Consider the following 15,189-nt stretch of genomic DNA (forward strand, 5'->3'; position numbering starts at 1 on the left):
CGCTAGCACCTTAGCCAGCTAGCTTTCTTTTCTCCTTGCGTGGAGTTCAATGCAACTCAGTCAAGATGCAATAAAACAATGCTACTCAAGAACACGTCTGCTTCCACGTATCCCGCCGAGTTGTTGCTCCCGCTTACCACCGCATGGTCCAAAAGTAGCAGACGTCTTTCCAGGCAAAATGGCTCAACAATTCCTTTAATTTATTTCAAAATATTGTAACTTTGTTCGCAATGTGGCTACTCGCCTGGGCCCAGACAGCTTTCAAACTACAGGCCTTGTACGTCGGTGTGAACCAATGATACCCGTATGCGTAATCCAGATCAGTGGTTACGTCACCGCAGAGGGAAACCCCTACCTTCAAAATATAATACAAAACCAGTATGACTGATTCTTTGTACATTATTATAACTCAATAAAAATATATAACTCTAAATAAACATTTAGAAATCAACAAGGGTTTTATACAAAAAGGTAGTGTCTTCTTTTTCATGAACCTCACACTAGATAATTTGAAAACTGGCTTTCTAGACATTAATTTAGTAATTATTTGATTAGATTCTCTCATAAACATCACACACATAACAAAAACTTGTGTAAATATTCACAAAACAGTACATTCACCCATCCCACCTCTTTCAGTTTCATGTTTTTACACCTCTAATAATAGATTCCCAGTATCTCACATTGTATGGTAAATATTCATAAAATATTAGTTATTTACTGATTTCACTCTAATCAAAAGTATGTTGCCAGTAGTCTGAATCTAAATTTGGTCAATGCAGGTCCCTCAAAAACACTAAATGTTTCAGTTAAAACAGCAGCATTCAGCAACTGCAATATATCCATGTGTGTACAATGGTAAATCAATACTTCCCCTTGTCCTTCTCCATTCGGAGAACCATATGTGCCGCACAAAAAAAATCAGTGTTATTATGTAAACATAGAGATAGGAGCGGCGCCAAGCTGCCTGCGCTTGTACATGTAGTATAATGCAACAAGAATAAATGAATAAAAATCAAATTTGAGGAGAAGTCATCATGAAATTCAATAATCAAGTGAAAAGATCAGAGAATTCACTAGCAGTCACACTACAAAAGAAGTTGTGCAGCTGACAGCACGGTGAAGCAGTTTCATGTGTCTATGACGCACAAAATCACAATCAGGTGGACATACTTTGACTACTTTGTGTAAGCTGGAGTGTTATGATGTGATAATGCTGCCCCATTTAGAAAATGTCTGCAGGTGGTGGGATTCAGTGTATGCGCAGACATATGAGCAGCAAAACATGCCCAGAGGAACCTTCCTTTTGGCGATCAGTCCGCCTGCTCGGTGTAGTAATTCAAGTCAAAAACATCTTCACACAAAGAATATCTGAATACATTTGGAAAATGTTATTAGTAATATCCACTTTATTTGCCGTTTTTCCAAATAACTCACAAAAAAAAAATGAATTGAAATGTAAGCTTCACCTCTTGCATTCACAAACAGATAGGCTACATTAGTGGTTATGTTCAAAATAAGTAAACATGAAGGAAACATTTAACTGATGGCATACACACAACCATCCAATCGAAGACATAGATATCTATCTTTTTTAATTCCAAGGGTACTTATATAAAAGGCAAAACAAGTTATTTGAATACCCAGTTGGACAGTTTGCGCATAGCTTTCACACAAGTATCTGTTTTAGTATCACCCCCTTAAATCCCGCTGAAAATATTTGGGCCATCACGTCTATTAAACAATACATGTAGACAAAGAAGAAGAAGAATTATGAATAATGTTTGCTTCTGAAAAAGCACTGAAAGAAGGATTAGGCCAAGTTAAGCCGATGTTAGAGTAAGCAAGCACTATGGTGGTCACTTTAAGTATAGGAGCTTCTGCAATCCTCAAAGATGAAGACAAGCAGCATTATATTATTAATGGCCGTAAGCTAAGGAAGGTATGCAATAACAGACTGTGATGCTTACACTACGTCAGTTTCTGCACCTGCCACTTTCCCTTTCAGGGGTGTTTCAATCATGTCCTGGAGGTTAGCCCTTAAAACATATCAACCCAAACCACTTTCCAAACATTCTGATGCCATGGCATACTAACATTTTTGGGTTTGAGTTTGCCTCACATATCCCATCTCACCCTCCCATCTTCAAACTCTAACTCTCTCTACTGTGTGCTTTTCAGTTAGCAAGAAATACCGCGGACATTCTTTTGCATTACTGTCTGTTTGTACAATGGACACACTGAACTGTATGACAAACAAAGCCTGTAATCAAAGCCAGGGATTCTTTAGTGTTCATGTATTAACTTGGGGGAATCAATTTTAAGTATTTTGAAAGACAAAAACGTTTCACAAGTTTTGAATGATGTTGGGTCTCTAAACAGCATTCAAGCCTAAATGTTTCTACTGTAGTTTAAAAGACACTGACAGTGTTTTAAATGGTTTCCAAGTTTCAGATTCTATTCCTCTTTGCAATTACAATCATTTTTGCATAGACTTCAGTGTTGGGCATCCTATTGGTTGAAGAAATCCTTTAATGTAAATGGTGAGCGGTTGCTGTTGGCAACGCACACACGTTTACTCTTAATGACTTGGATCAGAGTGAAATGTGGCAACAACCTCTGGATGGTCGTCAGACTTTAAAAACAACTAAAAAATAAAATAAGTTATTTTAAATAAGTTAGAAGTTTTGTGGTAAACAAAACAGAAAAAGAGTGGCTCAGTCATAAAGGGAAAGAGAGTGGAGGGGCAGATTTCACAGTGTGTTTTGGTCTATGCAATTTAGCTGTTAATCATGTATAGCATTCTCATTTTGCCAATTTTTTTTTACACTGCTTCAATCTTCACTCATCTGTAAAATTATAACTACACGAGCAAGACCAAATGAACATATCAGGTTATTTCATTGAGATGTTACTACAGCATTATAACACACAAAAATGAAACAAAGGTAAACAAAGCAGAATGTCAAGGAGCTCTAAACTCTGCACGTCACTGGCAGCCTAAGATTACAGGCAAACAGGATGTGTATGAGGGCGATTATTCACATTCACAATGGACAGAGAGGCAACAGTGATGCACTGTACATGAATTACTAAATCCCTCGTAACCTTGCATTTCTTTCCCAGGCCATTCAGAATGAAATTCTTTAAGTTCCCCTTCAACATTTGCCTCTATCAGCTTAACAAAGATAGTTTTTACAGAAACACTGCAGTGCTTACTTTTGATGCTCACTATAGCAAGTTGTCATTCACTTAGATTAATAAGTGGGCACTTGTTTGTACTAGCTAGCATTTTTCTTTGGTGACAGAGAGCAATCTTTTTGGACAGTTACCGCCTTACTTTTATCAAGCCTGCATTCATTTTTAACATTTTATACTTTACAATTCCTCCATCCATTGATCTATTCCCACTTACTGTAAGTCCCTATTAAGAAATACATTTAAGTAAAAAAAAGATGGGGATACAAGGTTGGTGATTAAAAGTCTGAGCCAGGAGAAGTAAAATTGGTTAAAGAAATGTTTACATGACTGGAAGCAATTCATTTTATCAACTTTAGGATGTGTTCAAGACAGCATGTAAAGGATGTAGTGTTATGGAATCACCTTTTATCAGAGCACCAGGGATTCCTTTGTTGCAAAAAATAAAAAGGCAATGAAAGTCATTAGCCGAGTGAGGCAAAACTTCTGAAATGTTAGAATTGAAAAAAGTTCAAGTGTCGTAGAAATCCCTCACAGATTTAAGGGTAATGATCAATGTTGTTTGTGCATTTGAGAAGACTCAACAAAGTGACGCCAAGGGGAAAGAAAACGGAAACAGTGCGCTTATCTTACACTGGTTGATATGATGAGACGAGAAGAAGAGAAAGGAAAAGAGTTTGACTTCACAGATAAAAACAAGTGTTCATAACCATACCACGTAGTAAAATTGAGGTGTAAAACAACAAAAAGGAATGGCATCAAATTTCAGCTCTGGCTTAGTTGTACGCAACAACGTTTAAATTTAAAATGCTTCATAGATTCACCTGTGCAATGTACAATTCCTTGGTGGCACTTGATAAATTCTGGGTTGACACTACACTGCTGAGTCTGTTAACTTACATTTCCTACCCAAGCTCCAGTTATATCTTCCCCATTTAAACCTTGGCTCTGACACCTTCATTTTAGCTTTTGAACTGCACAGTTGTCTGAATATATTATACACATCAAACTTTACAATGAAAGGTTTTTGTTACCTTTCAGGGCTTAGCCTTTTGTCAAGCTTAGGCCTAAATTAAAACACCATCCATTTATTACACTCTGTAATGTGGTCAGAGTAAGAGAGTAAGAGAGAGAGAGAGAGAGAGAGATAGTAAGAGAGAGAGTAAGAGAGAGAGAGAACATAAATTATTTGGAGTGTCAGCACATAAAAAGTTAGAGCTATAAATGGTGTATGGAGTGCCACCTTACTACTCCCTGACACACGGTCAGATGTCCTGTTAGCCAGGAACAGAAAGTCATGGTCAGGTACGGGCACAAAATAAATGCAAAAGTCTGAGAAATGTATATGTACACAAGCAGCTGTCCTGCTCTCTTTTACCACTATAAAATACAGCATCTCTCTCTAATTCTCTTGGCCAAACTTTTACTTTTCTTCTTCCCGTTCTTCTCTTTGCTGTCCTCCATTTTCCTCGCCCGGATCTCTCTCATCAGGTCAAAAAACACCTGTTAAAACAACACACACACACACAAAAAGTTCACATTCCTCTGCTTGCTCAATATCAGCGATGGAAACTTATTTAGCCAGGGATGCCCATCTTTAGCTAGTCAAACTTACCTTGTCAACATTGGCACGGGTTTTGGCTGAAGTCTCCACATAGCACACGCCCCACTGCTCAGCACGTGCCTTCGCCTCGTCCGCGCTGACCTGCCGTCGGTCGTCCAAGTCTGACTTGTTACCGACCAGAAGAAAGGGCACATTCTCGTCCTCCTTCACTCGTAGAATCTGCTCTCTGTAAAAACAGGAAATGTCATTCAGTCATGAATTATGTAAACGAACAGACTACTGCTTGTTAAAGTAGCCTTTGAGTGTAATGTAAATGAGGTAAAATTGTAGTGATGTTGCAAAATGTCAAAACAGCATACATTGTTTATGCGTTTTACCGGGAGAAAAATACCTAATGGTCATGGTCATTAAATTCTAATTGATGGGAAACTGTCTCATTGAAATGCTACTGGACCTGAAGTCTACTGTTGCTGCAAATGACTCCAGTTCTGTGATGGAAAATACACAGAGGAAACCCTCGCCACTGCGGAAGTAGTTATCCCGGATGGCAGCATAGTCCTCTTGTCCAGCTGTGTCAAGGATGTCAATCTGTACCTCCTCTCCATCCAGCACCACTTTCTTCCTGTAACTGTCTGCCTTGGTGGGCTCATAGTCTTCAACAAACTGCGAGGAAAAGAAATGACAGTTTATGTTAACAACCTGGTCATCCATGATGCCAATAAAGAGAACCTTTCCTACCTTAACAACTTGTGAATTTTACTTGACTACTGTGGTTTAAGTTTCTCACCTCATCATACATGAACTGGAGAGTGAGCGCTGATTTCCCCACTCCTCCGCTGCCCACCATGATCACTTTGTGAAGGGCTAGAGAGTTCTGCCCTTTTGGCTTAGCAGCTGCCATGGCTCTGTGCACCAAGAGATCCGAGTGCAAAAGGGAGAAAGTTCAAGGTGGAGCTGGAGGATTGTGAAATGAAGGCAGTCAAATCAGTTCAAGGATTCCAGCTGCAACAAAGGGCCAAATGATAGTTCCTGGGGAGGAAAAAAAAAAAAAAGAAAAGAGAGGAGAAATCCTAAGATGTTTCATCATCATTTCCAAGGCTCAAGAATCCACTTCTGCAGTTAGATCTCGTAGCCGTCATTGTGTCGCACAGCAATAAAATAAAACCAGGAGAAACTGCCATTACACTACAAATGCAGTGCAGAGGATTATTCTCTGTACCTGGATAAGATTACAGCAACATGACATGAGGTAATGACCACTGGCACTAGATTGATGCCTGTGAAACTGCTTTATAATCAGTATTTTTCATTATCACTCCTCCCTGTAACTATTTGACCGTAGAAAGATTACATTTCCCTTAATGTAGCTATAGTGAACACTGTTCGTTTTTTTCTTTTTCTTTGCTGTGACAACAGAAAGTCATAGAAATGGATTTCATTACTGGAAAAACTACAATCATGGCAGCATTTCCCCATAGTATATGCAGAAATGATCTAAGTAAGAGATTATTTTGTTCTTCTTTATTTATATTTTTTCCTTTCAGACTTCTGAACAAAGATGAAAGTTTGAAGAGAAAGAAAGGTCTGCCAGAAAGGTGCATTCACGGTCAGCAAAATGCCAGATCAGTAGCTACCTTGTGAAAGCAATGCTATTTCTCAGCCAACTTTCACAAGCTGGCTGTAAGACCACCACAAATAAATATGCAAAATACTGTTCGTGGCATCCTTTGAGAAAACCTATCAAGATTGATGCCATTAACTACTGTACATCATGAGAAACAGGAGACAAATTCCACTAATCCAAGAGGAACCTGTGAAAGCCATTTAGCAAAACTTCTTTTTAAAGCTCCTGGGTAACATCTGGCAGTATTTTCCAAACTGTGACAGGACTGGATAAAATCTGACACATGCCAAAGTGATTTAGTGGTCAGATTCCCATACTGGACAGTCCAAGAAGACTATGGGAATACCATGGTGTCCTGAAGAGTATGTTAATGCTCTTTCCTACCACACAGACCTCTGGGGATCAGGGATAAAGATGGGAATGCAGCCAATAGGTCATTATACAAATTAACAAAAGGGATCTATGCACTGAAAGTCAATATTACGATTTAGTACTGAAGGAATGTGCTTTTACCCTAACCACCTAAACCCCAATAGTAAGGAAATCTTTAAAAAAATAGTTTTGAGGAAATATCATGTTAAGCCATATCTATCTAAATGTAACATTTTATTAAACGTTTACAGTTAATTTATAAACAACGTGACAGCGACAAAGATACCAGTATAGTCTAAAGAGAAATACAATAACAAGAGGAAGTATTAAGGTTTCAATGATTACCTCAAAATTAGGTGTAACTGTAATTAGGTGTGTCATCATACCGCTTAACGAATTTATCAGGGGATCAGGAAATTAGCTGCTTAATAACGTTAATAACACTGGCACGTCAAGAATACAATAAGGTCTATGCTGTTAGCTGAGCAAGTGGCAAATAATTACAACAACAGACGACTGAAATGACAAATAACGATGCGCAAGACTGTAATAATCATGTTTACCTATTAGCAAGTTAGCTGGTGACAAGTCAACTGCAGGTAAACTAGCTAGCAGGTTGACTACAGTGGGCGACGTGGCTAACAAGCTAACTAACGTGCCATAATGTCACCTAGCTAACCGTTAATTAACATTTGAGGAAATTCAAGACGAAGGTAGCGGCTCGGATGAACGCATAAAACACGTATCCTTAAAATCGGATACCCAGCAACAGATGTTCGGTCGATCCCTTCAAACTCAGCAGCTTCCTCGCTAGCCAGCTAGGGTGGCCACCACACACAGGCAAAAAGGCTAGCAAGCGATAACGAGCAGCTAATCACAACTAAACGATGCAACGTAAAAAAATAAAAAAAAGAGAGACCAAACATGACCAGCAGCATTAATTACAACAACGGCATTCGTATGAATAATATCACCTACCGGTAAATTTAACAGTATTCACCTTGGCACGACGTTTGACTGAAGGTTGAAATATGGTGGCAAAATGAAAAGACTCAGCTAGCTACTTGTTAGCTCATGGCTAGCTCCCTAGCTAACTCCAGAGACTTGGCTGGTAGCTGTTAGCAGCAGACTGACTGCACGTCCTGTGGGCTTGGCTCCGTCTGACAACGCCCGCCCGCCTGGGAGAACCAGACAACACTCAGTTTTCACTCTTTTTGTGTGAGTGTAACATTAATTACTCACTCGTGTAAATACCGGTTACAGTTATGAATAATAAAATAATGAGTTATTATGGTTATTTTCTACGTGGTTGAACATAAAATACAGATTAAAGCCAGTGAATTGAACATGCCAGATAATTGATTAATTGGCTAATCCGCATAAATGTTGGCACGCTTGTTCAGGAGGAGACCCTTTGTCAAGTCAGCAAGAGAGAAATAGACTTTCAGAAGCCAGGTAATACTGGTTTAAAATGTGGTTTTTGTTTAAAGAAACGACTGACTGCAAGCATTTTTACTATAAAATCCTAACACACAAGTAACTGTGTATTTATAACTCAAAAATGGCTTTGCTACTGCTAAAATATACTTTGAAATTGTCTAAAATTGAAGAAAAGGCCATAACAAATTTAAAGGCGTGTTGGAGTTTTAATATTTTGACTGTCATTTTCATCTTTTTGTTTGCTTCAGTGATGACGATGAAGTCCATACTCTCTCACCTGCACTTGAAATTTGCAGAGAAAACATGGAATGAAACATTTCAGCTTGTCCGAAGATGCATGGTAAGACTAATCCCAGTAATCTTCCCACATACATGCTGTATTGTTAGTTTTGACTCCCCTTTCCACAGCACAAACCATAGATATCACCCCAAATCCCAATTGGCGGGCTTATTTGAAAGTTTTCCTCTTATTAATTCTATATTCTATCTGATTCTTAGATAAAAGTTATTAGACTTGTCACTGGATAGCTTCTCTAATATGATGATGTGCTACGAATCAGGAACTGGTGTGGTGATGCACTGAAAATGAGATCATCTGTCCTGGAACACACAAGTCTTTGTTGCTGGATCAGCAGGCTGTGCATTGACTGGTTACTTGGATCCACATGGCATAGTATGTGTAGTATTCCTTTTGAAACAAAACAAAGTTGCTTGGTTGCTTTTTAGGTTGCCTTATGGCCTTGGCTTTGTTTCTAGTGTGTTTAACACATCCTGTTTGGCAAAACAGCCATTTGCTTTTGTAATATTTACCCTGATTGACGTTTATGCTCCATTCTTTGGAAGATACATATCATATCATAAAGCTTCGTAGTTCCTGATGTCTTTTACACTCAACTAAAAGGCTGCAAAGTACTCTTAAGTGTATTCAGCGCTGCTATACGAACTTGTGTGCTGAGGCTATGAGAGGGTGTGCTCTTTAGATTTGTCATGGGTGGAGCAGCAGGGTAGATAATACTTTTTGGATTAATACAAAGTGGAGTTTGGCAGTGGTCAGTCTCTGGAGTCTGGTAAAGAAACTTGATCACTTGGTGGTCTGAAGTGATGTGTGGTCCAAAGGGATAAGGCAGCTGGGGCTAGTCATGCAGTTTCCTGCCAGCGGTGATGCTGAAGAGGACTTTCATTGGACTGGTCAGTACAAAGATGTCGCAGCCTTCCTGGTTTATAAAAACATACCCATCCCAAAGTGCAAAGCTAATGTCAACACTTCCCTTTGACATGGCGTCGTGCAGTTAGTGTGACGCGGGATGGGCCCGGAGGACCAAAGACTGTTTACACCAGCAGGACACTGCCACACAACTGCTCCATTGTTGTGTTTTTTTTCCTTCTCTTTGTCCTCTAATAGGACAAATCCAGGGATGAATCCAAACCCTGTGAGCCGCTGGTTAGATCCCTGGAAAGGCTCCAGGAAGTGTTTAATGGTAAACAAACAATATATTAATGATCCAGTGTTTTTTTTTTTTAGTACTTTACCTGTGAGTAAGCCAGTCTCTGTGTGTTTCAGTGTCCTCTATGAAAACCATGAAGTCTCGTCTGGAAGTGATTGCCAAACAACAAGGGTAAAGAGTTCACTCACCGATGCAGTTTTTCTTTCCCTGTCATTTGAGACATTGTAGGCTTGTGATATTTGACATCAACTCTGCCTGATCTCTGAGCTCTTTATTGGTCTGTTTTTTTCCCCATGTTCATAATCTAATCTGTCCTCCCTAGAATGGGCTTCCATATCACTGAGGCCACGTGCTACCTGACAGCTGATTTGTTCTACCTGGAGGTGGTGTTGCTGCCATGTGGCGGGGTGGAGGAGGTAAAAGTGGCCCCACATGGAGGATCCCCTGTTGTAAGTGGACTGCGCTGTTTCACCAACATGCCGATCACATTACGCCCTTTTTCTCTGCGTGGTAATACAGTGAAATTGTCTTGCAGCCCAGCGAGTCCCTCCTTCAGCTGCTGAGGTAAGCGTTAGAGCGGCGGTAAATTTCAATGTCGACATTTTGCAACCAGCAGTGCTATTATCCCCTAAAGTATAGAGATGAAGATGACTGTGCTATTTTAAATGATTAACAAAAGATAAATTGTTTTAGATGCTGATCGTACTGGTTTTTGTTTTTGGCACAGGTCCAAAGATTTTGCTGAGTTTCCCATGAAGTTGGCAGGCCTCTTCAGCCAGTACAACATCCCTGGAGACAAGTGCCTACACTTAATATGTTCTTTAAGCTTTACATTTATGGACATCATCATTTATCTATTGTTTATCTATCTTTTTTGTTTTGTTTTAGTGAAATCAAATTAAAATTGTTAACATCTCTGCAATGCCTCGGGAAAGACTTGCAGCAAATATCACATTTGCCAAGGTAAGAGACGTGAAAACAAGAAAGCCCAAAAGCTTGTTCTACAATTAAGAGCTGCGACGATTAGTCTATTAAGTGATTTGTTGATCATAACAAGCATCTATTTTGATAAGAAATATGTGCTGGCTCCAGCTTCTTTAATGAGGACTTGCTGCTTGTTTTTATCATATGATGGTACATGAAATGTTTTAGATTTTGACATATTTGGATAAAATAGCAATTAAAGGACATCACTTTGAGCTCTAGCATTTTTCACTACTTGATGTTTCATAAACTAAATGATAAGAAAATAAACGGCAGATTAATCGATTTGTTGCAGCCCTCATACAAAATAGAATCGTCTTTTTTTCTGCTTTCAGGGTGCCGAAGGACTCTGACCCCCAAGTGGACATGATTAACAATGGCAGGATCGGGTGTCTAATAGCTGGAAAAGAAGGTACATAATACCAAGAAGGAAAAACACAAGTTGTTCATGCATCTTTTCTTCAATTGATGTTTAATTTATCTTTCTAGATTGCCCGCTGACCATCCAGTTCTATATCACCCCAACTGATGGAATGAAGACCTCAGATTTGCGTAAGATGTCAAAGCTGCCAAACAGTCAGATTTGGCCTGGTGGTGAACTAAAATAGTTTACTAATAGACCTGTTAAATGTTTAAATGCATGCTGCACATTCGTATATGCATTTAAAGTTATTTAAAAGGCCTTAATAATTGTAGCTTTTCCTGGAAAAACTCTTGTCTTTGAAGAAAAGACGGATGCAGAGACAGTCGTCCAGACAGCCCAGGTGACTGTAGGTGTCAGCGATGTGACGCACAAGCTTCAGACGGCATCAGTGGTCCCACAGCTGGATCCCCAGGGGTAACATGTTACGGTTTAATCTCTCACTCGGCAGGGTACTATTCATTTTACACCCCACAGTGAAAGTGAATGTCTCTGCCAGAGGTGGTTTTAATATAGTGAAGCTGTGTCCTGTGGCAGTTGTCCTGTGTTCCTGCCGTTGAGTGAGGGGCCGTATGAGATGCTGCCTGCCTGCTTTCTCCTCAGACTGCAGCCAGCAATACCAATGATGCCATCTTTTATAAACAAGCTCAGCCAAGTTACAGGTCAGGCAATTTTTCACCACAAATATTGTATGAAATGTTTGGGGTGTTTTTTTACACATCATGTAAAGATCACTCTTTTTAAAAATTCTCTTAGAAGCCCACAGCCTCAACCCATCACAAGCTCCCTTGTTCTCCCTCTGTGATATTTCATAGATGTGACCATACCAGATGTTGACCTGCAGTGGGCACCCTTACTCCAGCTTCTGATGAGACGTTCACCAAGTGCAAACGGCCATGGGGACACATTAGATGAGAAGGATGCTATTTTTACAGTGGTATGTGTGTTGTGTTGTGTTTTAAAGATCAACACACTTATATGCAAGCCTCAGATGTACTGTATGACATAAAAGGAATGAATACTTTTTACTGTCCAGCCTCTTCCTGGTGGTGTGATGCACAGTTATGTTCTCCCTGGAGCCGCATGGGAGGCGCCCGCCCAGAGAGGGACTATAGTGGACAGTATTCCCTTCACCCACCCCGCCCATGTCCCAGCCCTGCTGGAGCTGCTTCGACATCAGTGTGCCATTAACACCCTGCTGAGGAGCTGTGTCACCTCTCAGTGTACCAGAACAGGTAGCAGTACTCTTACATCACACAATCTGTTAAGATGGACAAGGTCATTCATGCAAAGTCGGCAGGAAAAATTACAAAATTTCATTTGTCAGTTATGTGATGTTTAATTGATGGATTTTTCTATCAGGTTTGGTTGGTGACCTGCACTTCGAAGTCCTTCCGGAGTCTGAGACCAGCTTTTCTGTGACCTTCCACCGTCCTGACACCGACTCCCTCGCTGTTTGTGCGCATTTGCCACAGAATATTTTCATTTACTGAGATTAAGTATCACTGTTAAGACTAATTATCACCGCCTGAGACTCAACATCTGAAAAATGACAACTTTTCAGAATCAACGACAGTGGCCTTATTTATCTGATTGGCTTTGGTTTCGGCAAATAATGACATCTGATGTTTGTATGATTTATTGGTGCTTTATCTTTTTTTTTTTTTTTTTGCCACAGTGTTGGTGAACATATCTGATGCTCATCAGATTACCTGTACTTTATTTGGAGCAGGAATAGGAGATCCCTCTCTGGATGAATACCTTTCCACTGTCATGGAGAGGTATGGCTTCATAACCTTCATCTGCCCCTTCCTTTTTACAATTTAAGAGGATGAAGGCGCTAGGCCTCCCTCCTTAGCAGGATCCACATCTTGCATCATGAGGAAATCAGAGTGAAATTGTTTTGATATGCAGCAGTATTATGTCAGTGTGGTAACCCTGCCAAATTTGCATTCTTTCTAATACTGTGCCTCAGGTGCATGTCCGTCCCTGTGACCCTGAGGACATTATACAGCAAGCTAGAGGAGATCACCTCTGCCCCACTTTCTCCCCGCCGCCCAGCCACCACAGAGGCCGAAACTGACCGCTCGTCTCCCTCCGGCACCGCTGTGACCGACACCAGCAGCGCCTCGACCACGTTCTCCCAGAGTGCAGCTGTGGCAGAGGACGGCTTAAGTGTTTCTAGTTCAGCCTGCTATGCCATGTCTGTTGCCAAATCTGAGCTCCTTCCTGAAATAAATACAAGTCCTGCTGTCAACCTTTACCCATTCACTCCTGTGGGTGTGTTTTCACACTGGATGACTAATAATGGCCAACTGTCAGAGCTGATATAACGCTGTATGTGCATTACATGTTTAAGCCTTTTAAAATGTGATTTCTTTTTACTTAATTTTTTGTTTAGAATGGAATAAATGTTTTGATAAAGCAGCTGTTTTATTCACACATAACATCAGGATTACCATGAAACATGTCATGCGTAACTCCTTTCTGGCTGCAGTTAGTGTAAGATCGCATCCATCTCCTGCAGAAAGTGCTTCTTACTATGCATTCCAGCGTGGCAGAGATTGCCGACTGTAAAGGTTTGAGGTTTGGCGTTTGACCCCTCTCAGACAGCCAAGAGCCCAGTTGATTGGTACCATGTGAGCCAATCAAACATTGCTAAAGTGCGTGATGCATTCTTGACGGCTCGTAAGAGTAAAGTAGAGATCAACACACTCCACGTTACAGTAAGAAATAGCTCTGCTGGATGCATGGTTACTTTTCAAGGGGGTACGGTAGGGTTGATTGTGTGTTATTGTACTTTAGGTCTCATCAACATGAATATATTGTTTTTCCTTCTAAACAAATGCACCAATACCTCTGTGGAATGGAAACTTCCAATATAGCACAAATATGACCTACTATCAGATGTATTTTGCAATGCAGGCACGTGCACAAACTATGCCTTCATAAAGCTCCATCATTGCACTTTTAAGGAAAAGTCACCTTTGACCTTTTGTGAGTAGCAGATTTAATATAAAACCACTTTAACTCGTGTATCTCATTAGAGAATATAAGTCAGTGTGGACCAAAATGCCACGTTATCCTCAGTAGATTTAGGCTGTGTGCATTTAGAAAGGAATTTCAACATGTATCTAAAATATTAAGTCACGTGTCAACAGCAGACAACTGGTTTTGTCCGGTGCCTTCACTTCTAGATATCCAATGACCTGTATGGCTGCTATTCATAGACACATTCCAACATGTGTGGTTAAAACCATCCTCTTCTTTCAGTGGGTTTATATCCTCAGAATATTTAGGAGATTATGTGTCCTCAGTGTCTGATTGGTTGAGTGTGAATCTCTAAAAGTCTGTGATGACATACTTCACAGTATAACTTCCTTAGACAGAAGTACTTAGATATTTTACTTAACAGATACCCAGAGTAAAAATACTCTGTCTTGCATTCACAATCTTACTGAAGTACAAAAGTATTGGCATCAAAATATACTTAAAGTACCAAAAGTACTCGTTATTGGTATTTATAACCGGTAAAGATGGGGCTACTTTCAGCTACTTTATATACTGCCCTGTGGGTTAATCCATAATAATCACAATTCATTTGTTGATTTCTACATTTATTATATTTATAGAATAAAGAAGTAGTATAAAGTGGCATAAAATGGAAATACTTTTCAAAATTGTACTTAAGTACAGTACTTGAGTAAATGTACTTAGTGCTATTGACTATGATTGTTTTATTCAAGAATAAAAGTCAAACTTTTCGCATTGTAATAGCATTGAGCCACTGCAGTGCAACAAAGCATCGTAATGTGTTGTGATTTCTCTGTTTGTGAGCCACAGTCTCGGCCTGTCTCTGGCTTATCTTTTTTTAAATCTCTGGTCTGCGGTCTCTTTAAATCCAGCTCCGGTGGACGAGAGCTGCGCGTCCTCACAAACTTGTCTGGCCGCTGTGATTGCCCGCACTCAGCCTGATAAACAGCTGCTTACCATTTAGGCCACTTCACTCAAGTTTTTCCTCCAAACTCCTCGAATCGGGATCTGCTTTTGTGTGTGTGTTTCTGACTCTCTGCGTCTGTGGATGTTCACATATAGAAAGTCTGCACCGCTGGAAGCTCAAGTCCGGTTTCTAGGTTTGCGT

At 40.0% G+C, this 15,189-nt stretch overlaps 2 protein-coding genes across 3 annotated transcripts; one reads left to right on the top strand and one right to left on the bottom strand.

Moving 5' to 3' along the window:
- Positions 1 to 1,389: 1,389 nt before the first annotated feature.
- ralaa (v-ral simian leukemia viral oncogene homolog Aa (ras related)) lies at positions 1,390 to 7,834 on the bottom strand. 2 transcript variants are annotated; one of them, XM_070928407.1, is made up of 5 exons: positions 7,737 to 7,834; positions 5,550 to 5,791; positions 5,217 to 5,425; positions 4,814 to 4,988; positions 1,390 to 4,701 (listed from the first exon to the last, which is right to left on the bottom strand). In XM_070928407.1, the coding sequence occupies exons 2-5, from the start codon at positions 5,661 to 5,663 to the stop codon at positions 4,579 to 4,581; spliced, it is 621 nt and encodes a 206-aa protein (XP_070784508.1). In that variant the 5' UTR covers positions 5,664 to 5,791; positions 7,737 to 7,834; the 3' UTR covers positions 1,390 to 4,578. The 2 variants fall into 2 exon arrangements, with proteins under 2 accessions (XP_070784508.1, XP_070784509.1); XM_070928408.1 differs by having other exon boundaries at positions 7,759 to 7,832.
- Positions 7,835 to 8,448: 614 nt separating this feature from the next.
- Positions 8,449 to 13,381, top strand: med1l (mediator complex subunit 1-like). Its single transcript, XM_070928587.1, has 16 exons — positions 8,449 to 8,538; positions 9,601 to 9,676; positions 9,760 to 9,814; positions 9,966 to 10,092; positions 10,179 to 10,207; positions 10,371 to 10,442; positions 10,532 to 10,606; positions 10,963 to 11,039; positions 11,117 to 11,179; positions 11,354 to 11,465; positions 11,586 to 11,710; positions 11,864 to 11,985; positions 12,085 to 12,271; positions 12,411 to 12,506; positions 12,727 to 12,829; positions 13,024 to 13,381. The coding sequence occupies exons 1-16, from the start codon at positions 8,449 to 8,451 to the stop codon at positions 13,379 to 13,381; spliced, it is 1,767 nt and encodes a 588-aa protein (XP_070784688.1).
- The last annotated feature ends 1,808 nt before the right edge of the window (positions 13,382 to 15,189 follow it).

The sequence above is a fragment of the Enoplosus armatus genome, chromosome 21, assembly GCF_043641665.1.
Source record: "Enoplosus armatus isolate fEnoArm2 chromosome 21, fEnoArm2.hap1, whole genome shotgun sequence".
NCBI classification, from domain to species: Eukaryota; Metazoa; Chordata; class Actinopteri; order Centrarchiformes; family Enoplosidae; genus Enoplosus; species Enoplosus armatus.

Bases quoted from the DNA above. Each gene is read 5' to 3' on its own strand.
- ralaa (XM_070928407.1), bottom strand. From the start codon at position 5,663: ATGGCAGCTGCTAAGCCAAAAGGGCAGAACTCTCTAGCCCTTCACAAA. The intron at 5,426-5,549 runs GTGAGAAACTTA...TTTTCCTCGCAG, and splicing joins TCCAGTTCATGTATGATGAG to TTTGTTGAAGACTATGAGCC. The intron at 4,702-4,813 runs GTAAGTTTGACT...TTGTTTTAACAG, and splicing joins CCCGTGCCAATGTTGACAAG to GTGTTTTTTGACCTGATGAG.
- med1l (XM_070928587.1), top strand. From the start codon at position 8,449: ATGACGATGAAGTCCATACTCTCTCACCTGCACTTGAAATTTGCAGAG. The intron at 9,677-9,759 runs GTAAACAAACAA...TGTGTGTTTCAG, and splicing joins GCTCCAGGAAGTGTTTAATG to TGTCCTCTATGAAAACCATG. The intron at 11,180-11,353 runs GTAAGATGTCAA...TTGTCTTTGAAG, and splicing joins AATGAAGACCTCAGATTTGC to AAAAGACGGATGCAGAGACA.